Source organism: Ranitomeya variabilis, chromosome 1, assembly GCF_051348905.1.
Source record: "Ranitomeya variabilis isolate aRanVar5 chromosome 1, aRanVar5.hap1, whole genome shotgun sequence".
Taxonomy (NCBI): domain Eukaryota; kingdom Metazoa; phylum Chordata; class Amphibia; order Anura; family Dendrobatidae; genus Ranitomeya; species Ranitomeya variabilis.
In genome coordinates, this window is record NC_135232.1 from 473,954,251 (window position 1) to 473,980,776 (window position 26,526).

The following is a 26,526-nucleotide window of genomic DNA, read 5'->3' on the forward strand; positions in this document are numbered from 1 at the left end:
CCTGTCTGAGCCACATGCCATAAAATTATAATATCAACAAGTGCTCTTATCTGTTAAAAGGAATGGGTCAGCAAGAACTTGATTTAAACAGTTACTAAATTTTTATAATACCGGTACATTTATTTTTTATTCTTCTTTGTTTTTACTTCTCATATCACAATCTGTATTAAAGAATAAAAAATCCAGAACCGTGCAATTTTCAAACTGGCCACTAGGTGTAATTCTAAACTAATGGGCCCTTATTCATTAAAGAGTTTTCGCCAGATTTCTTGCCCAGAATTTTGTGTAGCACGAGGTTGCGCACAAATCTTGATACCTTGGTGTACTTTACCACCTACCTACACTGACTGGGGTAGGATATGTGACGAAGCCATTTTTCAGATGTTCCGGATTCATTAAGAGGTGTGCACCCCTAATGAATCAGGAACGTCTGATTCCAACACTCTCCCTCACCAATACCGGCGTGAACAATTCTTGATGAATTGGAGCCATACTTCCTTTTTGTTTTCGTCAGGAACTGGACATGGCTATTAGGCTGACAGCAAGAGAATGAGTCAGATCCTACTATGCTGTAAGCAATGAACATGCTCTATTTAGGACAAAAGTCATTGTGAAGGGGGGGGGGGGAGGAGAGCTGTGACCATCCCTTATAAAGAATGGTGGATTCTGTGTTATCTTCTGTACATGGTAGTGTTTCCATTCATTGTAATCATGTTCATGATGATAATTGGACTTCTGAAAAAAGTATTTTGCAAAGACCAGGAAGCGAGACCATAAAATTAGGCTAGGCTTAGTGGCTAATTTGAAAATTTAACATTTTTTCCTTAAATATAGATTGTGATATAAAATCTGAAATGTTAAAAAATATGCCAAATATGTGTATATAGTATATTCTACATAAAAATATTGACGGAAATGGAACTTGTCACATTGGATAACAGTCTTAACCTGCAGACATACGGTTACACTGCAGGTAATAGAGTTAGGCCGGGGTCACACTTGCGAGTTCAATGCAAGAAACTCAAGCAAGTCTCTCTCATCAAGTCCTGGCACTGCCGCCGGCACTCGGGACTGGAGTGTGCGGCTGCATAGAAATACATGAAGCCGCAAACTCCGATCCCGAGTGCCGGCGGCAGTGCCAGGACTTGATGAGAGAGACTTGCTTGAGTTTCTTGCATTGAACTCGCAAGTGTGACCTTGGCCTAAGAAAGGTGCCCGACCTCTTTACTGAAAGCACAGCTACTATGAGAAAATGAACTGTATTCCTCCCAGAAGCCACTGGCTTTCAGTCATACAAGTGTACCAGTACTGCTTCAGTCACCGCTCATGGCTATGAGCGCGCCCAGGCATTCTGACTGACAGCTGGCTCTACAGTGCATTAGTGTAGAACCGACTGTCACTCAAAGTGCTGAGTAGCTGCTTACAGTCGCTGCTCATAGTGCTGTGAGCAATAACTGTAGCAGCCCTAGCATGCTTGCATGACTGCAAAGACGACAGCTTTTCATAATGTAAAGGGGAAAATGCCAAATATAGTAAGTCAGCCCAAATACTCACTCAGCAAGGACTGATGCTAGTTGATAGTCAGCCTGGCAGTATACATATAAGTCAAATTGCAATATACAAGCACAGGATGTCGTATTACCTTGCAGGTAAAATCAGGCAGAGTGGCGCCCACACCGACGCGAGTTTCGGTTGATTACCCTCGTAGAGGGGTGAATGTTTGAGCTGACTAACTATATATAGCATTTTATATTATGAAATACGTTTAGTCATATGAATATTCTGTATAACTTGTTAGTGACATCGCCATATTAATCACTGTGAGGTCACCATTCATTTTGCCCCCTTTTTTACTGTAAGACAGCCATATTATTGAGTAGACTACTTCTCTCTACTACATTGTCCCCATTACATGTCATCTATTGTCAGCGCACTAGTGTATCATTGCACTATCTTTGTGCCCCAAACATTGTGTCTTTGTACCTATGAGTTGACTATTTTTCCAATTACATTGTCCTTAGTTATCTCAACCTGTCAACTGGGTGGGGTGCATATTTGTCAGTATGTGTCGTACCATTATTACCTTCCTTGAGATACATATTTAGTGTTAATCGAGTGTAAGATTGCACTTACTAAGTGTATTGGGGGACACTCATTTGGCAGCGGATTAACGTAGTCAGGCACGGGTTTTCACTTTAACAGTCAATGTGGTTTATTATGGAGTCATAAGCCACAGAAATATGAACGACAAGCTAACAGTCTTTACATCAATCTTCATATCATAGTATACGGCTTTGAAACGCGGTCACTAAACACGCCGAACCTCTGTGTCCAGTTATCGTGGGTGACCGCACGCCATACAGTTCATAAATGTCCTTGGAGCACAACAGGCACCAACATACGACAATACGGTTGCAGTCTCTAATCATGCTGGACCTTACTCTGTCCAGTTACCATGGGTGACTGCACAGCACCCCATACGCTGGGTTACCTTCCAGGAGCTCCTGCTGCATATGCTGACTTCTGTCAGTACTCTCTCTCTCAGGGAAGTTGCCGAACTGGGATCACCGTCTCAGGCAATGCCTTGCTCACCAGGCCACCTGACAGTCCAGATCCTCAGACGGGCTGTAACTTCCCCAAACGCAGTGCCATCACAGAATCTGCACACACGTCCTCTCTGTGCGCTATTCAGTACGTCCATCCCCATCTGGGACCGTCCAACACACAGGCCCCCAGGTCCAAGGCCTCCCCCATGTGCTCTTCAGGGATCAGTCCTACTCCCAGGACCTCCCAACACAGAGGCCCTCCAGTACCTGGCACACAGACCACTCAGGTCCATCCATCCCTTTCCATGTGACCCACATGGTCACATTATATACTTGTAGCCACTCCCATAGGTGGGAGGAGTGTGTGGCTAGTTAAACCATTACAACTACAGATATGCCTCCATGCATATCCTGAGGAGCACATGCAGCGCCACCTAGCTGTAACAGGGGTCACTGCATCACACGAGGTATAGTTTGTTGATTAACAGTAAAAGTTTGGCAACAACCATTCACTTAGGGCTTTACGTATTTATAAACCTATACATTTGTATAATTTTTTTTGCATTACTGATGAATGCAAATGTTTATTAAATATATTTACCTATATCTTGCAGGTTATGAATTTTTATGATTCTTCTTTTTTATGTAATTTTAACCCTGTGTGTACACCTGCCTCTTTCAGCCACCACATACACACTTGTATATTTAAAGGTTTTGATATTTTCACCATATACTGTTTTACCGACCTTTTTGTTTTCAGAGTTTTTTGTTGTTGGTTTTCATGTCATTCTGATTGTGTCTGCATTTTGCATCCTAGCAACATGTGTGCATTTATTACTTTATGTGCTAAGGACAGACATGTATTTTATTGGCTTGTAATGTATACACAGTATTAGCGTTTTTATTATTTTTTTTGTTTAAAAATAACTAAACAAGATATGAACAGATACTTATGTGTAGCTATTTGCCTATGAAGGCTATGTGTACAGTGTATTGTGTGCAGTGTGGCCTTTCACTAGTTTCGGATGTCCAAACATGAAAGGCCTTGTAAGGAAGTATACTTATAAATTATTACAGAGTATAGTCTGATTTGGGCTCTACAGGGGGATAGAAACAGCACTCCGGCATCAGGCAGCTGCTTTCGATGCTTGATGTAGATGTTCACTGGCTGAAGACGTACTTAAATATTAAACATTATGGCACTTTAAAGCTTTCCTCACTGCTTAATTCCATTCCATTTACAAGTACTTTATAGAATTTGAACTACATCTAGATTTCAAAGACCAGACCAGTTTCATACATGCACTTGGTTGCATATTCCTTCTAATAAATGCACAGAGGGGCAAACTTTCCTACAGGCATTTTAAGAAGAAAGTAAAAAAAAAAAAAAAAAAGAAACAGGAAATCAAGTAAGTGCTAAGTAAGTAAGTAACAGCAAAAGCAATGTCTTTCAAGATATCCCTGTCTGACCTCTATTAATTCCCCTCAGCCACTCATGTGCAGTAAGGGCTGGCTGGGTCCCAGCTGTCATTGGGTAAATGTCCTCCTGGTACGATTCTGACTGCAAGGCACAAAAGAAAAGGATGCAGAATTAACAGCCACATTGGAATGTGTGATAGAATACTATGATTTCTGATTGTGGGGATTCTGGGATAACAAGAAAGCAATATATGTCTAAGGGGAAATAAGGAACTGGCTATGTATACAAAGTATTGTGCAGATAAAAAAATCATGTCAGTCTTTGTGGTCCATTAAAGTAACAAGAAGAAAAATTGCTCTTACCCTCCTAGGCACAATCATTGATACAGGTTCTATAAGTCCTTTAATTGTAACCAGTTTGTAAAATCTAAACACTTCGCACGAGGAGACATCAACACCCCTTTTTGGCAAAACACCTATAAAATAAAAGGATCTCGTTATATCAAAACGTAACATTTTTACATAAACAGAATACAATTGAGTTTTCCTATTGAAGCACTGAATGCACAGGAGAACATTGTTTCAATATATGGCATGCCATGTACTATGATGTAAGGTATTATTTAATGTATTTGCCACCATCGTGCTATCCAGAGCCACAGTGAAATGAAGCTTAATTGCATCTGAGATTTACAGTGTAACTGATATTTCAGGAGAACTTGCAGCAGAATGTCTGTGTATGTGTCCCTTCTCTTCTTTCCCTCTCCATAGAATTTTATTAGCACCAGCTGCCATCTCCCATCTGGGAACATTTGTGTTCACTGAAGACAAAAATTATTTGTCAATTGAAAATTTTGAGAATGGAGGAGGAGAAAGAAACAGATTTCTCTTATAAAATATTCCTTGAACAAGTCGACGCGAAACGCGCGTTGAGGTTTTTGTCACTACCCAACACCAGGTAACATTCAATATATGCTCTTGTGCTCTGCAATTCTCATGGGATCTGTCTATGCAAGTTATTAGTGTCTAGGGTAGGCTGATCTTATTTTATATATATTGTATTTGCAATATCTATCTCTATTTTGCAATGTCTCCACTAGGCTGTGATATGTTAATATAAACTCTATCTATTGTCAGCACCAATATCTTGGATCAGATTCAGGCCTTACTTGCATCCCTGTATTAGTTAGTAGTTATACCCGCAGGTGTCTCATTGTTTTAGCGACCCATTATTTCGCGTGTTAGCATTTTTACCCCTGCTGTAGGGACTACTTTGCATCCCTGGTGCTGTGTTCACTTAGTGTTACCTCTCCGTTTTTAATAATAAGAATAATAATAATAATTTTATACTTTTTTCACGCGTATTTGCTTCACTTCTCTGTTTTAGTTTATTTACATTGGAAGTGCATATTACTGTTGACCGCCTCTATTTGGGTATTTGTACATTGATGAGAGTAGTAGTACTCTCATCAGCTGATGCCTGATCGGCGGGAAGCTTTTTTACTGCCGATCACAGCTGCTGGGCTAGCGCACATGCTGTCATTCGTTTTACAGCATGGCAACCTCAGTTCTGTGATCAGCTGTAACGTGTAATGTTACCACAGGTCAGAGATGCTGTTTCACATGCTGTCATACAGATGACCGCGTTGGAAACACAGAATGTTCGAGCTCTCCGTTCATTTGATTGGGGTTCAGGATCGGGTACTGTTCTGGTACCCGAGCCAAACTTTAAAAAAAAAAAAAGTTTGGCTAAGCCCGCTGGACCCAAACATTACATTGCATTACATAGGAAACGTGGGTGGAAAATGTTAATAAGTAATCATGGGTTTGAATGTGTGGTATAGGTTTTGCTATCACTGTATTAGTGTTGCAGAACCAATATATGTGTATATGTATATATATATATATATATATATATATATATATATTTATATATATATATATATACATATATGTATATATATATATAGTCGCCAGCTTGGGTGGAAAAATATATATGTACTAGATGGTGGCCCGATTCTAACGCATCGGGTATTCTAGAATATGCATGTCCACGTAGTATATTGCCCAGCCACGTAGTATATTGGTCAGCCACGTAGTATATTGCCCAGTGACGTAGTATATTGCCCAGTGACGTAGTATACTGCCCAGCCACGTAGTATATTGCCCAGGGATGTAGTATATTGCCCAGTGACGTAGTATACAGCACAGAACCACGTAGTATATTGCTAGTATATTGCCCAGTGAGGTAGTATATTGCCCAGTGACGTAGTATTCAGCACAGAGCCACGTAGTATATTGCCCAGCCACGTAGTATATAGCCCAGCCATGTAGTATATTGCCCAGTGACGTAGTATATTGCCCAGTGACGTAGTATATTGCCCAGTGACGCAGTATATTGCCCAGTATGTCACAGGTTAAAAAATAAAAAATAAACATACCCACCTTCCGATCCGAGGGCCCCTTGTAGTTTTAACATACTCACCATACTTGTAGTTCTGTCGCCTATCGTCTTCCGGTCCCAGTCTGTTCGCGCAGGGCCTGTGATGACGTCGCGGTCACATGACCGTGATGTCATGGCAGGTCCTGCTCGCGCAGGCGCGCAGGGCCTGTGATTAAGTTGCGGTCACATGACCGTGACGTCATGGCAGGTCCTTTCCGCGCAGGCGCATAGGACTTGCGATGACGTCGCGGTCACATGACCGTGACGTCATGGCAGGTCCTTCTGCCAGACCATCCGTGCCAACGGAACGTGCCGGTTGCATCGCGAGGAGCTGGAAAGGCGGCGTAGGTGAGTATATAATCATTTTAAATTTTTTTTATTATTTTTAACAGATGTTTTTACTATTGGCGCTGCATAGGCTGCGTCAATAGTAAAAAACTTGGTCACACAGGGTTAATAGCAGCGGTAAAGGTGTGCGTTACCCGCGGCATAACGCGGTCCGTTACCGCCGGCATTAACCCTGTGTGAGTGGTGAGCGGAGGGGTGTATGCGGGCGCCGGGCAGTGAGTGCGGGGAGTAAGGAGCGGCCATTTTCTTCCGGACTGTGCGCGTCACTGATTGGTCGCGGCAGCCATGACAGGCAGCTGGCGAGACCAATCAGCGAATGAATAACCGCGACAGACAGAAGGACAGACAGACGGAAGTGACCCTTAGACAATTATATAGTAGATGTAGTAGACTGAAGACTTAAGTGTAATAGATATTCTTTATTGATACACGGTTTTGTCTCAGTTACTATATAGTATAAGGAACAGATAATGTTAAGGCATCACTAATATTTGTTATTAATTGTTACTAGTCAAAGTCGACGTTAATAATTAATACTGGACCCCATTAAAGGTGTAGGAGTCTTCCCCCTTTTATAATTAATATTTTGGAGGGAAAACTTGTCCTATTACTTAATGGCGAGCCAGGTCCACTGTTGAGATTTTGTTTTTTGTATTTACCCCTGTGAATATCTGTGGTCATCGCCCGTGAGCTGATAAGGCCAGAGGGACATGGACAGACAGCATTGATACTATCTGGTGTGCTATTCTGTGCATTCAGAGCACTCATAGTTCAGCATTTCAACCTGAACTATACATAGGATAAAATCTGTAACAGAGAACCTTTAAGGGTATGCTGACACTGAACGTTTTTGCTGTTTTTTTCTGCAGCAAAACCTGATTTCTTGGCAGAAAAGAAATTCCGGCTAAAACGCAGGTTTAGGTGTGTTTTAGTGCATTTTTTGTTGTGGTTTTGGTGCGTTTTTTTGTGCTCTTTGTCCATGCTAATGTCCATGACTTTTCTGCTGAAAAAAGGCTGCAAATAATGATACCAGCATTTTTGCAGCATTTTTTTCAACACCCATTCAAGCCAATGGGTGAAAAACGCTGCAAAATGCTGAAAGTAGTGACATGCTCTATGTAAAAAAAACAAAAACAGCAAAGCACAAAATCCTGATGACAAAAAACCAATGTGTGTATGAGATTTCTGAAATCTCATAGGCTTTGTTGGTACTGTAAAAAGCTGCTGAAAATTAGCATAAAAAAGCAGCAAAAATGCCCAGTGTGAACATACCCTTAATGTTTTTTAGTTTTCAGTGCATTTTCGATTGGTTAAAGAGTATTGTTGCGTGAACTAAGACAGGCGAAGAAGCATGGACAGATAACGGACGTACACAATGGAGTGTTGTGTTATACTGTGTGCTTAGACTTTGAAGCCTGAACAGATAACACAGTTTTATATAAAACTAGAAATAGGCCCGATGCTATCGCATCGGGAGTGCGGTGACATTAACATCTGTGTGTGTGGGACTGTGGAGAAGTTTGTGCTGCCTGAGGTAATCAAAAATCGTAAGTAAGCATGCGCAGATACACCACGTAGTTATGGTTGTTACTGGGAATAGAGGTGACGTATATCTGTCACTTGCGCAGGCGCAGTTCATGGCCGTAAGGCTGTTACTGCGACTGTACAAGTAAAACAAAGACGTCACCACTATTCCCCACGCAGGCACATTAACAGCCGAGTCGTTACCACGCATGCGCGGGTAGAGAGCGCAGTTGTGGCTGTTACTGCGCATGCGCGGGAATAGCGGTGACGTGAATGTCACTTGTGCAGGCGCAGTTCGTGGCCTTGTGGCCATGAACTGCCCCTGTGCAAGTGACACTGCCGCGGTGCCTTATGAGATTTGGGGACAGTCCCAACTGGCGTTTATATATATTGATTTGATACAAGATACAGCTAAAAACAGTGAACCTTAGTTTGATGTTTATTTTTTTCTACAGATTTGTAATGATTTTCTTTTTGCTTTGCAAGACACTAATCTTTAGGCGTTTGGGACGATCTATACAAAGAGGCATAGTTGTTGTTTTCTAGGGAAAGTCCAGCTGGTCTTGAAAAGGCATTCGTGAAGTAAAAGACGGTATGCCTGCGCGGGCTCAGGTCATATTGTCAGGTACTGCAAATTGTCAGGTACAAAAAGAGAAGAAATATTCACCCCTTAGTGACAGAGCCAATTTGCTGCTTAAAGGCAACCTGTCACCCCCAAATTGGAAGGTGAGCTAAACCCACCAGCATCAGGGGCTTATCTACAGCATTCTGGAATGCTGTAGATAAGCCCTCGATGTATCCCAAAAGATGAGAAAAAGAGGTTATATTATAACTCACCCAGGGGCGTTCCCGATGCGGTCCGGTCTGATGGGTGTCGCAGTCCGGTCCGGCGCCTCCTATCTTCATCAGATGACGTCCTCTTCTTGTCTTCACGCTGCGGCTCCGGCACAGACGTACTTTGTCTGCCCTGTTGAGGGCAGAGCAAATACTGAAGTGCGCAGGCGCTGGGCCTCTCTGACCTTTCCCGGCGCCTGCGCACTGCAGTACTTTGCTCTGCCCTCAACAGGGCAGACAAAGTACGTCTGTGCCGGAGCCGCAGCGTGAAGACAAGAAGAGGACGTCATCGTAAGAAGATGGGAGGCCCGGGACCGGACCGCGACGCCCATCGTTCCGGGAACGCTCCTGGGTGAGTATAATCTAACCTCTTTTTCTCATCTTTTAGGATATAACGGGGGCTTATCTACAGCATTCCAGAATGCTGTGGATAAGCCCCTGATGCTGGTGGGATTAGCTTACCTTTGATTTTGGGGGTGACAGGTTCCCTTTAATGACCAAGCCAATTTTTACAATTCTGACCACTGTCAATTTATGTGCTTATATCTCTGGAATGCTTCAACAGATCCCACTGATTCTGAGATTGCTTTTTGTGACATATTGTACTTCATGGTTGTGGTAAAATTTCTTCGATATGACTTGCGGTTATTTATGAAAAAAATGGAAATATGGCGAAAAGTTTGAAAATTTTGCAATTTTCAATCTTTTAATTTTTATGCCCTTAAATCAGAGAGTGGTGTTACACAAAATACTTAATAAATAACATTTCTCACATGTCTACTTTACATCAACCCCATTTTGGAAAACATTTTTCTTTTTGTTAGGCCTCTTTCACACTGTCTTTCAGCTCCAGTCACAATCCGTTGTTTTTTGAGAATCAAGGATCCTGCAAAAAAATTTGCAGGACCCTGCAATTTCTCATAGACTTGTATTAGCGACGGATTGTGACGGATGGCCATCTGTTTCATCCGTCTTTCACTGGATCCTGCATAAAAAAACGGTCCGTCAGGCAGAGAAAACGTTCAGAGGAACGTTTTTTCTGCACATTGGAAAATCGGTCAACGACTCATCCTGCGCTGCCCATCACTGGCTACAATGGAAGCCTATGGGCGCAGGATGCTTAACTGCCTGTGAAAAGCAGGAATCCAGCGACGGGTCCCGTCTTTTCAAAGAGAGCATGCGTGGAAGACTTTCCTGTCAGGGAAATTCTCTCTCGCTCGCTCTCTTTCTCTTTTTACTATTGATGCTGCCTATGCAGCATCAATAGTAACAAGATATAATGTTAAAAATAACAAAAAAAATCGCAATATTCTCACCTACCGGCGTTCCCGCGCAGCGTCACCGATGTTCCCCAGCAGCTAGCGCTACTTCCTAGTAATACATTGCGAAATCTCGTGAGAAGTCACGGTCTCGCGAGACCGCGACTTCTCGTGAGATTTCGCAATGTATTACTAGGAACGCTAGCTGCCGGGAGTATCGCTGCACGGGAACGCCGGTAGGTGAGAATACGGCGATTTTTTTTTTTTTAACCTGGTTTGTGTTGTGCATGCGTTCTCACAGTGGAAAACCTCTGCAAAGACGCACACACAACAGGTGCACATAGGCTCGACGGGTCCGTCAGAAAGACGGGCCCAGTGCTCACATTTTCCACAATCTGCACAGGATCCGTCATTTCAACGTCTTGACGGATCCTGTGCAGATTTGGAAGACGTAAGTGTGAAAGAAGCCTTAGGAAGCTATAAGGCCTCTTTCACACTTCTGTCTTTCAGCTCTCGTCGAGATACGTTGATTTTTGAGAATGCAGGATCCTGCATTTTCTCATAGACTTGTATTAGCGACGGATTGTGACGGATTGCCATCCGTTTCATCAGTCGTGCACTGGATCCTGCGTAAAAAAAAACAGTCCGTCGGGAAGAGAAAACGTTCAGAGGAACTTTTTTCTGCACGTCGTAAAATCGGTCAGAGACGCATCCTGCGCTGCCTGTCACTGGTTACAATGGAAGCCTATGGGCAAAGGATGCGTCGCTGACTGTGAAAAGCAGGAATCCAGCGACGGGTCCCATCTTTTCAAACTGAGCATGCGTGGAAGAATTTCCCGTCAGGGAAAGTCTCTCTCACTCGCTCTCTTTCTCTTTTTACTATTGATGCTGCCTATGCAGCATCAATAGTAACAAGGTATAATGTTAAAAATAATAAAAAAAAAAAAAAAATCACAATATTCTCACCTACCGGCGTCCCGCGCAGCGTTACCGATGCTCCCGGAAGCTAGTGTTCCTAGTAATACATTGAGAAATCTCGCGAGATTTTGCAATGCATTACTAGGAACACTAGCTGCTGAGAGCATCAGTAACTCTGTGAGGCACACCGGTAGGTGAGAATGTTGATATTTTTTATTTTTTTTATTATTATTTTTAACCTGGTTTGTGTTGTGTATGCGTTTTCGCAGCGGAAAACCGCTGCGAAGACGCATACACAACAGGTGCACATAGCCTCGATGGGTCCGTCAGAAAGATGGGCCCAGTGCACCGGTCACATACGTTTTGACACTATTTTCTTAACGTTCGCCGCTACATCTCGGCGACGCAGCAGGACGGGAGAGTCCCGACGGAAATGTGAAAGAAGCCTTAGGCTACGTTCACACGGTGCGGTTTTTGGTGCGGATCCGCAGCGGAATTGCAGCTGCGGATCCGCATCCTTTTTCCATGTAGGTTACAGTACAATGTAACCCAATGGAAAACAAAATCCGCTGTGCCGACGATCCTTTTTTCCCCAGGAAAATCCGCGCGGATTTGCCTGCGGAAAAAAGAAGTACCATGTCTATTCTTTCTGCGGATTCCGCTGCGGGTTTCCAGCAGCACCAATAGGAAACTGCAGTTGGAAACCCGCAGTGGAATCCGCAGTAGAAAAAGGACACAAATCCGCAGAAAAAAAGCACCGCGGTTTTCACTGCGGATTTTCCAAAAAAGGACATGAAAAATCCGCAGAGAAAAAAGGATCGTGTGAACGTAGCCTTAGGGTTAAAAGTTGACAAGCGATTTCTAATTTTTCCAACAAAAATGTACAAAACCATTTTTTTAGGGACCACCTCACATTTGAAGTAACTCTCGGGGGTCAATATAACAGAAAATACCCAAAAGTGACACCATTCTAAAAACTGCATCCCTCAAGGTGCGCAAAACCACATTCAAGAAGTTTATTAACCCTTCAGGTGCTTCACGAGGACTAAAGCAATGTGGAAGGAAAAAATGAACATTTAACTTTTTTTTTTTTTTTTTTAATTACTTTGGAACTCATTTTTTTTATTTTCACAAGGGTATCAGGAGAAAATGAACAATTGTATAATTTCTCCTGAGTAAGCCGATACCCAATATGTGGGAGATAGCCACTGTTTGAGCGCATGGCAGGGTTCAGAAGGAGGAAGTGCCGTTTGACTTTTTGAACGCAAAATTGTCTGGAATCAATGGTGGCGCCATGTCGCGTTTGGAGATCCCCTGATTTACCTACAGTTAGGTCCATATATATTTGGACAGAGAAAACATTTTTCTAATTTTGGTTATAGACATTACCACAATGAATTTTAAACATAACAATTCAGATGCAGTTGAAGTTCAGACTTTCAGCTTTCATTTGAGGGTATCCACATTAAAATTGGATGAAGGGTGTAGGAGTTTCAGCTCCTTAACATGTGCCACCCTGTTTTTAAAGGGACCAAAAGTAATTGGACAATTGACTCCAAGGCTATTTCATGGACAGGTGTGGGCAATCCCTTCGCTATGTCATTCTCAATTAAGCAGATAAAAGGCCTGGAGTTGATTTGAGGTGTGGTGCTTGCATTTGGAAGGTTTTGCTGTGAAGTAAACATGTGGTCAAAGGAGCTCTCCATGCAGGTGAAACAAGCCATCCTTAAGCTGCGAAAACAGGAAAAAAACCATCCGAGAAATTGCTACAATATTAGGAGTGGCAAAATCTACAGTTTGGTCCATCGTGAGAAAGAAAGAAAGCACTGGTGAACTCATCAATGCAAAAAAATCTGGGCGCCCATTGAAGACAACAGTGGTGGATAATCGCAGAATAATCTCAATGGTGAAGAGAAACCCCTTCACAACAGCCAACCAAGTGACCAACACTCTCCAGGAGGTAGGCGTATCAATATCCAAATCTACCATAAAGAGAAGACTGCATGAAAGTAAATATAGAGGGTTCACTGCACGGTGCAAGCCACTCATAAGCATCAAGAATATAAAGGCTAGACTGGACTTTGCAAAAAACATCTAAAAAAGCCAGCACAGTTCTGGAAGAACATTCTTTGGACAGATGAAACCAAGATCAACCTCTACCAGAATGATGGAAAGAGAAAAGTATGGGGAAGGTGTGGTACAGCTCATGATCCAAAGCATACCACATCATCTGTAAAACAAGGCGGAGGCAGTGTGATGGCTTGGGCATGCATGGCTGCCAGTGGCACTGGGTCACTAGTGTTTATTGATGATGTGACACAGGACAGAAGCAGCCGAATGAATTCTGAGGTATTCAGAGATATACTGTGTGCTCAGATCCAGCCAAATGCAGCCAAACTGATTGGTCGTCATTTCATACTACAGAAGGACAATGACCCAAAACATAAAGACAAAGCAACCCAGGAGTTTATTAAAGCAAAGAAGTGGAATATTCTTGAATGGCAAAGTCAGTCACCTGATCTCAACCCAATTGAGCATGCATTTCACTTGTTAAAGACTAAACTTCAGACAGAAAGGCCCACAAACAAACAGCAACTGAAAACCACCGCAGTGAAGGCCTGGCAGAGCATCAAAAAGGAGGAAACACAGCGCCTGGTGATGTCCATGAGTTCAAGACTTCAGGCAGTCATTGCCAACAAAGGGTTTTCAACCAAGTACTAGAAATGAACATTTTATTTAAAATTATTGAATCTGTCCAATTACTTTTGGTCCCTTTAAAAACAGGGTGGCACATTTTAAGGAGCTGAAACTCCTAAACCCTTCATCCAATTTTAAGGTGGATACCCTCAAATGAAAGCTGAAAGTCTGAACTTCAACTGCATCTGAATTGTTATGTTTAAAATTCATTGTGGTAATGTCTATAACCAAAATTAGAAAAATGTTGTCTCTGTCCAAATATATATGGACCTAACTGTATACAGGGGAAACCTCCCAACTCTAACTCCAGCCCTAACCCCAACACACCCCTAGCCCAACCCTAACCACAACCCTAATCACAACACACCCCTAACCCTAATCCCAACTTTAACCATAACCCTAACCACAAACCTAGCCCAAACACACCCCTAACCCTAATCCCAATCCTAACCCTAGCCTTAACCCCAGCCCTAACCCTAACTTTAGCCCAACTCACTTTAGCCCAACTCTAACCCTAATGGAAAAATGGAAATAAATGTATTTTTTTATTTCATTATTTTTATCTAAATAAGGGGGTGATAAAGGATGTTTTATTTACTACTTATTTTACTTTGATCACTGTGGGAGTGTCTATCACAGTGATCAAAATGAACCGATAGGAAAATGTTCCTATTGTTGCCAGGTACCGGCTGGCAGATCTCGGCGGGTGCACTATTTCTCTCTCCTCTGATGTGCGATCACATCAGAGGACAGAGAAGTGAAATGGAAAATCAGACTTTTTTTGCGGTCGCTGTTATACTGTTAATAATGGCGATCGCAACACCAGGGTCAGTAAAAAACAACCCGAATCATGTTCTCTGGGGTCTCGGCTACCCCCGGCTACCTCCAACTCTGGGGGGGGCCGCTAAAAACTTAAAACCTCAGCGCCGTTAAAAAGCTGTGGTTTAAGTATCATTACCTGCCGCCGTTAAAAGCCGTATCGATGGTCGTTAAGGGGTTAAACTTTATAAATGTCAAATTATTGCAAGGAATTGTTATTGTGAGGTGTCCAGTAGTATTGTGATGGAGAACAGGCATTTACACAGACACAATAGCATTTTCTCTCAGTCTCATGTGCCACACCATGTGCAGAAGGGTCAAAATGGCCGATTACAACCAGGGAGAAAAGGGTAAATTTGCACCCTACTGAGGCCTTGATTTAAACTCAGAACATCCAGGTGCAAGAGAGTTTCTAACACACCTGTAGTGTTTTTTATGTATACTGTTTTGCATTATTAGGTTATTTGACTTTTTTGTTTACTAGGTTTGCTCTTTTACAATTTAAATACATTGTTAGACCTGTGAGGATCAGACAGGCGGCAGAAGAATTTTATCTGAGGTTCAATGTAAATGCAGTTTATAACAGGAATTGTTAGGCCATGTGCACACGTTCAGGATTTTTCGCGTTTTTTTCGCGTTTTTTCGCTATAAAAACGTGATAAAAACGCGAAAAAAACGCATACATATGCCTCCCATTATATTCAGTGTATTCCGCATTTTTTGTGCAAATGTAGCCTTTTTTTCCGCGAAAAAATCGCATCGCGGAAAAAAAAGCAACATGTTCATTAAAATGCGGAATTGCAGGGGATTCCGCACACCTGGGAGTCCATTGATCTGCTTACTTCCCGCACGGGGCTGTGCACACCATGCGGGAAGTAAGCAGATTATGTGCAGTTGGTACCCAGGGTGGAGGAGAGGAGACTCTCCTCCACGCACTGGGCACCATATAATTGGTCAAAAAATAAGAAATAAAATAAAAAATAGTGATATACTCACCCTCGATGTCTTCCCGCCTCTCAGCTGCATGCTGTCGCTTCGGTTCCTGTAGCTGGTGTGCGGTGAAGGACCTGCCGATGACGTCGCCGTCTTGTGATTGGTCGAGACCGGTCATGTGACCGCTCACGTGACCGCGACGTCATGGAAGGTCCTGCGCGCACACACCATCTATACGGAACGGACGCCGGTGAGGAGATCAGCTGTCTGCGGGTGAGTATAAGCATTTTTTTATTTTTTTTATTATTTTTAAACATTCTATCTTTTACTATAGATGCTGCATAAGCAGCATCTATAGTAAAAAGTTGGTCACACTTGTCAAACGCTATGTTTGACAAGTGTGACCAACCTGTCTACAGATCGATGGAAAACTTTAGCATTCTGCAAGCTAATTACGCTTGCAGAATGCTAAAAAAACAGCGAAAAAAACGGAAAAAAAACGCAAAAAAAAAAATGCGGATTTCTTGCAGAAAATTTCCGGTTTTCTTCAGGAAATTTCTGCAAGAAATCCGGACGTGTGCACATACCCCAAGTGTGCTTTTTTCTGTGTTTTCCATCAGACCCCCTGTGAAATAAATGCTTATTTTATTCAACTTTATTTATATACTGTATTCTTAGACCTTGAAGCTTGCACGGATAACTTGGTTTTATGTAAAAACAGAGCCACATCCATGGATGCGCTAGATTTGTTGCATGGGCTAAGATAGATAGAGAGGTGTGGACAAGTATAAATTTTGCACCTTGAATTTCAAGCAGATTGTGCTTACCTACAAATTTTAATCAGAGGTATGCAATAATGGGGAGGATGGAAAAGGGATAGACACTTTCACTCTGAAGGAACAGTATAAAGAATGAGTGAGTTTGGTGGGACAGGGAAGCATAAAATAAGGCAGGTTATCCAGTGCTAGGATGTTGAATAACTGCACTGGGAGAACTCCCAGGAGCATATTCTTCCCTTAATGCCATTTTTGGTATCAATGTAGCAGAGCAAGAAGGAAGAACACCTTCACCCAGATACCCCTATGATACTCCAGAAGATCCCTCTTGTGTTTGGCATTGAGCTGAAACATCTTCTGTAATAAAGCCCCAAAGCTACCTCTTCCTGTCATTGGTCTCCTGGTCGTAATCACATACGGTATATTGGACAGTTTCTTTGATTAAAGGGCCACTGTCACCCCCTCCAGCCGTTATAAACTAAAAGAGCCACCTTGTGCAGCAGTAATGCTGCATTCTAACAAGGTGGCTCTTTTAGTTTTTGATTCAGTTAATCCCTCAATAAAGCGTTTTAAAGTTTGCCACAAATACCTGACTTTGTACCTGGAGGCGGCCCGAAGCCTCCTCTATGAATCTCCCAACTGCCGTCACTCTTCTCTTCAGGGGCGATGGTCGCCGCCCCCTTCGCGCTGTTTCTTCTTAAATCCGGCGCCTGCGCTGTGCGTGCCTGCCTGGGGCAGGCGCAGTCTTCATTGTCAGTCACAGCTCAGATGCAGGTTGCCGCAATATACACTAATCCTCACCAGCGTTTGTAATGATGCAGCCGCAAATAACAATGCTGGAAGGCAGGGGAGCAGGGGGAGCGTCCGAGATGGGGGAGCGCCTGAACAGCGCAGTGCGCATGCCCAGGAATGCCAGCCCCGCACTGTGCATAATGAATAACACAGTGCGGGGCGGGGATTCAGGAACAGGGTGGCCGCACTGCCCGCACAGGCGCAGTCAGGCACCCTGCATCTGAGCTGTGACTGACAATGAAGACTGCGCCTGCCCCAGGCAGGCACGCACAGTGTTGTGAATTTACCTTTTGGCTCCCTCTAGTGGTTACTAGTGATTTTACTCTGGGTATGTCATTCATCCCTTGTATGCTCACCTGGGTCGTTAGGTCAGGGGTGTTGCTATATAAGCTCCCTGGACCTTCAGTTCAATGCCTGGCAACGTTGTAATCAGAGCTAATCTGTTGTGCTCTTGTCTTCTGATCCTGGTTCCTGCTAAATTAAGCTAAGTCTGCTTTCTTGCTTTTTGCTATTTGTTTTTGTTTGCATTTTTGTCCAGCTTGTACATAATCTGTATCCTAACCTTGCTGGAAGCTCTAGGGAGGCTGGAGTTCTCCCCCCGGGCCGTTAGACGGTTCGGGGGTTCTTGTATCTCCAGTGTGGAATTTTGTTAGGGTTTTTGTTGACCATATAAGTTATCTTACTACATTCTGCTATTAGTAAGTGGGCCTCTCTTTGCTAAACCTAGTTCATCTCTGTGTTTGTCATTTCCTCTTACCTCACCGTTATTATTTGTGGGGGGCTTGTATCCGACTTTTGGGGTCTATTCTCTGGAGGCAAGAGAGGTCTTTGTTTTCCTCTTCTAGGGGTAGTTAGTCCTCCGGCTGGCGCGAGACATCTAGCGACCAACGTAGGCATGTTCCCCGGCTACTTCTAGTGTTGGCGTTAGGAGTAGTTATATGGTCAACCCAGTTACCACTGCCCTATGAGCTGGATTTTTGTACGTCGCAGACTTACTTGTTCCTCTGAGACCCTCGCCATTGGGGTCATAACAGTTTGCCAGGCCCATATTAAATGTTAAATGCATTGCAGAAGCGGGATTATAAGAAAGAAAGTTCTGAGTTTTTTTTTCTCTCTCTCATTTTTTTTTTTTCTTTTCCCCTTTACCCCTGAGTGGCTTGTGTTTGCTGCAGACATGAATGTCCAGACCTTGATTACAAGTGTGGACCAGCTTGCGGCTCGTGTGCAGGGCATACAAGAGTATGTTATCAGAAATCCTGTGTCAGAACCTAAGATACCGATTCCTGAACCGTTTTCCGGAGACCGATTTAAATTTAGAAATTTCAGGAATAATTGTAAATTGTTTTTGTCCCTGAAACCCTGTTCATCTGGAGACTCCGCTCAGCAAGTAAAAATTGTTATTTCTTTTTTACGGGGCGACCCTCAGGATTGGGCTTTCTCGCTGGCGCCAGGAGATCCGGCATTGGCTGACATTGATGCGTTTTTTCTGGCGCTTGGTTTGCTTTATGAGGAACCCAATCTTGAGATTCAGGCAGAAAAAGCCTTGCTGGCGATGTCTCAGGGCCAGGACGAGGCTGAAGTGTATTGCCAAAAATTTCGGAAATGGTCCGTGCTGACCCAGTGGAACGAGTGTGCATTGGCTGCAAATTTTAGAAATGGCCTTTCTGAAGCCATTAAGAATGTGATGGTGGGTTTTCCCATTCCCACAGGTCTGAATGATTCTATGGCCCTGGCTATTCAAATCGACCGGCGGTTGCGGGAGCGCAAGACCGCAAATTCCCTCATGGTGTTGTCTGAACAGGCACCTGATTTAATGCAATGTGATAGAATCCTGACTAGAAATGAGCGGAAAATTCATAGACGCCAGAATGGCTTGTGTTACTACTGTGGTGATTCTACACATGTTATCTCAGCATGCTCTAAACGTCTTACTAAGGTTGTTAGTCCGGTCGCCATTGGTAATTTGCAACCTAAGTTTATTCTATCTGTAACTTTGATTTGCTCACTGTCATCGTATCCTGTCATGGCGTTTGTGGACTCAGGTGCTGCCCTGAGCCTTATGGATCTGTCATTTGCCAAGCGCTGCGGATTTGTTCTTGAGCCATTGGAAAATCCTATCCCTCTTAGGGGTATTGATTCTACGCCATTGGCAAAAAATAAACCGCAGTTTTGGACACAGGTTACCATGTGCATGACTCCCGAACATCGGGAGGTAATACGTTTTCTTGTTCTGCATAAAATGCATGATTTGGTTGTTTTGGGTTTGCCATGGTTACAGACCCATAATCCAGTCTTGGACTGGAAGGCTATGTCAGTGTCAAGTTTGGGCTGCCATGGAATTCATGGAGATTCCCTGCCCTTGTCTATTGCTTCTTCTACGCCTTCGGAAGTTCCGGCGTATTTGTCTGATTATTAGGATGTCTTCAGCGAGTCTAAGTCCAGTGCACTGCCTCCTCATAGGGAATGTGACTGTGCAATAGATTTGATTCCTGGCAGTAAGTTTCCTAAGGGGAGACTGTTTAATCTGTCGGTACCTGAACATACCGCGATGCGTTCATATATCAAGGAGTCTCTTGAGAAGGGGCATATCCGTCCTTCTTCTTCCCCTCTTGGTGCGGGATTCTTTTTTGTGGCCAAAAAGGACGGATCTTTGAGGCCTTGTATTGACTATCGGCTTTTAAATAAGATCACTGTCAAATTTCAGTATCCTTTGCCGCTGTTGTCAGATTTGTTTGCCCGGATTAAAGGTGCCAAGTGGTTCACCAAGATAGACCTTCGTGGTGCGTACAACCTTGTGCGCATTAGGCAGGGCGATGAATGGAAAACCGCATTCAATACGCCCGAAGGTCATTTTGAGTACTTGGTGATGCCATTTGGGCTCTCTAATGCCCCTTCAGTTTTTCAGTCCTTCATGCATGACATTTTCCGGAAGTATCTGGATAAATTTTTGATTGTTTATCTGGATGATATTCTGGTTTTTTCTGATGATTGGGACTCGCATGTGGAGCAGGTCAGGATGGTTTTTGAGATTCTGCGTGAAAATTCTTTGTTTGTAAAAGGCTCAAAGTGTCTCTTTGGTGTACAGAAGGTTCCCTTTTTGGGGTTCATTTTTTCCCCTTCTGCTGTGGAGATGGATCCAGTCAAGGTCCGAGCTATTCATGATTGGACTCAACCCTCGTCAGTTAAGAGTCTTCAGAAGTTCTTGGGTTTTGCTAACTTCTACCGTCGTTTTATCGCAAATTTCTCTAGCGTTGTTAAACCGCTGACGGATATGACCAAGAAAGGCTCTGATGTAGCTAACTGGGCTCCTGCTGCCGTGGAGGCTTTCCAGGAGTTGAAACGCCGATTTACTTCGGCGCCTGTTTTGTGCCAGCCTGACGTCTCACTTCCCTTTCAGGTTGAGGTGGATGATTCGGAGATTGGGGCAGGGGCCGTTTTGTCGCAGAGAGGCCCTGGTTGCTCTACTATGAGGCCTTGTGCCTTTTTCTCTAGGAAGTTTTCGCCGGCAGAGCGAAATTATGATGTGGGCAATCGGGAGTTGTTGGCCATGAAGTGGGCATTTGAGGAGTGGCGTCATTGGCTCGAGGGTGCTAAGCATCGTGTGGTGGTCTTGACTGATCACAAAAATCTGATGTATCTCGAGTCTGCTAAACGCCTGAATCCTAGACAGGCCCGCTGGTCATTGTTTTTCTCCCGTTTTGACTTTGTGGTCTCGTATTTACCAGGTTCTAAGAATGTGAAGGCCGATGCTCTGTCTAGGAGCTTTGTGCCTGATGCTCCTGGAGTCGCTGAACCTGTGGGTATTCTTAAGGAAGGAGTTATCGTGTCTGCTATTTCTCCAGATCTGCGACGTGTGTTGCAGAGATTTCAGGCTGGTAGGCCTGACTCTTGTCCACCTGACAGATTGTTTGTGCCTGCTAGATGGACCAGCAGAGTCATTTCCGAGGTTCATTCCTCGGTGTTGGCAGGGCACCCGGGAATTTTTGGCACCAGAGATCTGGTGGCCAGGTCCTTTTGGTGGCCTTCCTTGTCAAGGGATGTGCGGTCATTTGTGCAGTCCTGTGGTACTTGTGCCCGAGCTAAGCCTTGTTGCTCTCGTGCCAGCGGGTTGCTCTTGCCCTTGCCTGTCCCGAAGAGACCTTGGACACACATCTCTATGGATTTCATTTCGGATCTTCCGGTGTCTCAGGGCATGTCTGTCATCTGGGTGATATGTGATCGTTTCCCCAAGATGGTCCATCTGGTTCCTTTGCCTAAGCTGCCTTCCTCTTCTGATCTGGTTCCTGTGTTCTTCCAGAACGTGGTTCGGTTGCATGGCATTCCTGAGAATATTGTGTCGGACAGAGGATCCCAGTTTGTTTCCAGGTTCTGGCGATCCTTTTGTGGTAGGATGGGCATTGATTTGTCGTTTTCGTCCGCTTTCCATCCCCAGACTAACGGACAAACGGAGCGAACTAATCAGACTCTGGAGGCTTATTTGAGGTGTTTTGTCTCTTCTGATCAGGATGATTGGGTGACCTTCTTGCCGTTGGCTGAATTTGCCCTTAATAATCGGGCTAGTTCCGCCACATTGGTTTCGCCATTTTTCTGCAACTCTGGTTTCCATCCTCGTTTTTCCTCGGGACATGTGGAGCCTTCTGACTGTCCTGGGGTGGATTCCGTGGTGGATAGGTTGCAGCGGATCTGGAGTCATGTGGTGGACAACTTGAAGTTGTCACAGGAGAAGGCTCAGCGTTTTGCCAACCGCCGCCGCGGTGTGGGTCCCCGACTTCGCGTTGGGGATTTGGTATGGCTGTCTTCTCGATTTGTTCCTATGAAGGTCTCCTCTCCCAAATTTAAGCCTCGCTTCATTGGTCCTTACAAGATATTGGAAATCATTAATCCTGTATCCTTTCGCCTGGATCTTCCGGTGTCGTTTGCCATTCACAACGTATTTCATAGGTCCTTGTTGCGGCGGTACGTTGTGCCTGTGGTTCCTTCTGCTGAGCCTCCTGCTCCGGTGTTGGTTGAGGGCGAGTTGGAGTACGTGGTGGAGAAGATCTTAGATTCTCGTCTCTCCAGGCGGAGGCTTCAGTACCTGGTCAAGTGGAAGGGCTATGGTCAGGAGGATAATTCCTGGGTGGTCGCCTCTGATGTGCATGCGGCCGATTTAGTTCGTGCCTTTCACGCCGCTCATCCTGATCGCCCTGGTGGTCTTGGTGAGGGTTCGGTGACCCCTCACTAAGGGGGGGGTACTGTTGTGAATTTACCTTTTGGCTCCCTCTAGTGGTTACTAGTGATTTTACTCTGGGTATGTCATTCATCCCTTGTATGCTCACCTGGGTCGTTAGGTCAGGGGTGTTGCTATATAAGCTCCCTGGACCTTCAGTTCAATGCCTGGCAACGTTGTAATCAGAGCTAATCTGTTGTGCTCTTGTCTTCTGATCCTGGTTCCTGCTAAATTAAGCTAAGTCTGCTTTCTTGCTTTTTGCTATTTGTTTTTGTTTGCATTTTTGTCCAGCTTGTACATAATCTGTATCCTAACCTTGCTGGAAGCTCTAGGGAGGCTGGAGTTCTCCCCCCGGGCCGTTAGACGGTTCGGGGGTTCTTGTATCTCCAGTGTGGAATTTTGTTAGGGTTTTTGTTGACCATATAAGTTATCTTACTACATTCTGCTATTAGTAAGTGGGCCTCTCTTTGCTAAACCTAGTTCATCTCTGTGTTTGTCATTTCCTCTTACCTCACCGTTATTATTTGTGGGGGGCTTGTATCCGACTTTTGGGGTCTATTCTCTGGAGGCAAGAGAGGTCTTTGTTTTCCTCTTCTAGGGGTAGTTAGTCCTCCGGCTGGCGCGAGACATCTAGCGACCAACGTAGGCATGTTCCCCGGCTACTTCTAGTGTTGGCGTTAGGAGTAGTTATATGGTCAACCCAGTTACCACTGCCCTATGAGCTGGATTTTTGTACGTCGCAGACTTACTTGTTCCTCTGAGACCCTCGCCATTGGGGTCATAACAGCACAGTGCAGGCGCCGGATTTAAGAAGAAACAGCGCGAAGGGGGCGGCGACCATCGCCCCTGAAGAGAAGAGTGACGGCAGTTGGGAGATTCATAGAGGAGGCTTCGGACCGCCTCCTGGTACAAAGTCAGGTATTTGTGGCCAACTTTAAAACGCTTTATTGAGGGATTAACTGAATCAAAAACTAAAAGAGCCACCTTGTTAGAATGCAGCATTACTGCTGCACAAGGTGGCTCTTTTAGTTTATAACGGCTGGAGGGGGTGACAGTGGCCCTTTAAGAACCAAGAAAGATCCAGACGTTGGGTTATGGTGAACGGCAGGAAAGAGTAGATGGCAGTGATGGGAGATGTTTACTCACGTGCAGAATTATACTTCATTCCATCCTGAACTGTCACAGGTTATAAATGGGGTTGAGTAGGCAAATAAATCCCAGCACAACACTTCCTTCAAATTTCAATGCTGTGTTGCCGACAACAGGGGGATTGTATACATACATATTTGAAGCTAGAAGTTTACATACACTATATAAAAAGACACATATGCATGTTTTTCTCAATATCTGACATGAAATCAGAATAAACCTTTCCTGTCTTAGGACAATTAGAATTACTATAATTATTAATATTTGCCAAATGCCAGAATAATGAGATAGAGAGAATGTTTTAAGGCATTTTTATTACTTACTGCAAAGTCAAAAGTTTACATACATTTCATTAGTATTTGGTACCATTACCCTAAAACTGGATGACTTGGGTCAAATGTTTGGGATATCCTTCCACAATCTTCTCACAATAGTTGGTTGGGATTTGGGCCCATTCCTCCTGACAAAACTGGTGGAAGTGAACCAGGTTTTTAGTCCGCCTAGCTCACACCTGCTTTTCCAGCTTTGCCCACAAATTTTCAATAGGATTGAGTTTAGGGCTTTGTGCTAACCACTCTTAAACACTGACTTTGTTATCCTTAAGCCACTTTGTAGCCATTTTGGCAGTATTCTTTGAGTATTTGTCCATTTGGAAGACCCATTTCCGCCCAAGCTTTAACTTCCTGACTGATGTCTTGAGATGTTGCTTCAGTATTGCCACATAATCTTTTTTTTTTCTCATGATGCCATCTATTTTGTGGCGTGCACCAGACCCTCTTGCAGCAAAATAACCCCACAACATGATGATGCCACCCTCGTGTTTCATAGTTGGGATGGTGTTCTTAGGCTTCCAAATTTCTCAATTTTTCCTCCAAACGTAACAATGGTTATTATGTCCAAAAAGTTAAAATTTCAATTTTACTTTCATCAGACCACAAGACATGTCTCCAAAAATTAAGGTATTTGTTCCTGTGTGCATTTGCAAACATTAATTTGGCTTTTTATTTCAGTGTAATGGCTTCTTCCTGGCAGAGTGGCCATTCAGCCCATGTTGATACAGTACTCGTTTCACTGTGAATATTGACACAATCTTACCAGCTTCCACCATCATCTTCACAAGGTCTTTTGTTTTGGCCTTGGGTTGATATGCACATGTCGGACCAAAAGCACGTTCATCTCTGGGACACAGAACCTGTTTCCTTCCTGAGCGGTATGATGGCTGGACATTCCCATCTTGTTTGTACTTGCGTATAATTGTTTGTACAGATGAACGACGAACCTTCAGGTATCTTGAAATTGTAGCCAAGGATGAGCTAGACTTGTGCAAGTCCACAATTCTCTTCCTGATATCTAGGCTGATTTCTTTAGACTTTGCCATGATGCTACACCAAGAAGTAGTGTGTTTCAGGTGTGCATTAAATTATAATTAAAATACACTGCTCAAAAAAATAAAGGGAACACTCAAATGACACATCCTAGATCTGAATTAATGAAATATTCTCATTGAATACTTTGTTCTGTACAAAGTTGAATGTGCTGACAACAAAATCACACAAAATCAGTGGAAATCAAATGTATTAACCAATAGAGGCCTGGATTTGGAACGATACTCAAAATTAAAGTGGAAAATCAAATTACAGGCCGGTCCAATTTCAGTGGAAATGCCTCAAAACAAGGAAATTATGCTCAGTAGGGTCTGTGGCCTCCAAATGCCTGTATGACTTCCCTACAATGCCTGGGCATGCTCCTGATGAGGCGGCAGATAGTCTCCTGAGGGATCTCCTCCCAGACCTGGACTAAAGCATCCGCCTACTCCTGGACAGTCTGTGGTGCAACGTGACGTTGGTGGATGGAGATAGACAGGATATCCCAGATGTGTTCAATCAGATTCAGGTCTGGAGAAATGGCCGGCTGTCATGAATCCCCAATGGCTAGGGATAGCACAGGACAAGCAAAGTACAAATAAATAACGGACGAGCTCTAGGGTGATGGAACCTGGGCTGACCGCTGCCCTACGCCTGACAAACGCAACTAGAGATAGCCAGGGAGCGTGCCTACGTTGGTTCTAGACGCCACGCACCAGCCTAAGAGCTAACTAGTACTGCAGAGAAAATAAAGACCTCACTTGCCTCCAGAGGAATGAACCCCAAAAGATATAGTTGCCCCCTCACATGTATTGACGGTGAAATGAGAGGAAGGCACACACATAGAGATGATATATATAGATTTAGCAAATTGAGGCCCGCTGTAAACTAGAAAGCAGAACGATACAAAAGGGGACTGAGCGGTCAGCAAAAAACCCTAATCAAAAAAAACATCCTGAGATTACAAGAACCCATGTGCCAACTCATGGCACATGGGGAGAACCTCAGTCCACTAGAGCTACCAGCTAGCATAGAGACATAATAAACAAGCTGGACAAAAAACCAAACAACTGAAAATCAGCACTTAGCTTATCCTGAAAGATCTGGGAGCAGGTAGGCAGGAACCAAACAGAGCACATCTGAATACATTGATAGCCGGCAAGGGAATGACAGAAAGGCCAGGTAAAATAGGAAACACCCAGCCTCTGATGGACAGGTGGAAACCAAAGGCCGCAACCCACCAAAGTCACCCAGTACCAGCAGTAACCACCAGAGGGAGCCCACAAACAGAATCCACAACAGTACCCCCCCCTTGAGGAGGGGTCAAAGAACCCTCACGAGAACCCCCAGGGCGATCAGGGTGAGCTCTATGGAAGGCGCGGACCAAATCAGTCGCATGAACATCGGAGGCGACCACCCAGGAATTATCCTCCTGACCATAACCCTTCCACTTAACCAAATACTGGAGTTTGCGTCTGGAAACACGAGAATCCAAG

General features: G+C 44.0%; 1 protein-coding gene across 4 annotated transcripts in view; it reads right to left on the reverse strand.

Moving 5' to 3' along the window:
• CORO2A (coronin 2A) overlaps positions 1–26,526 on the reverse strand; it is a 224,074-nt gene that overhangs the window by 14,777 nt on the left and 182,771 nt on the right. For all 4 annotated transcript variants that reach the window (XM_077250861.1, XM_077250872.1, XM_077250842.1 and 1 more), the window contains 2 exons: positions 4,329–4,441; positions 4,017–4,107 (listed from right to left, as the gene is read on the reverse strand). In XM_077250861.1, the coding sequence (XP_077106976.1) occupies positions 4,017–4,107; positions 4,329–4,441 (204 nt within the window). The remainder of the gene's footprint in view (positions 1–4,016; positions 4,108–4,328; positions 4,442–26,526) is intronic.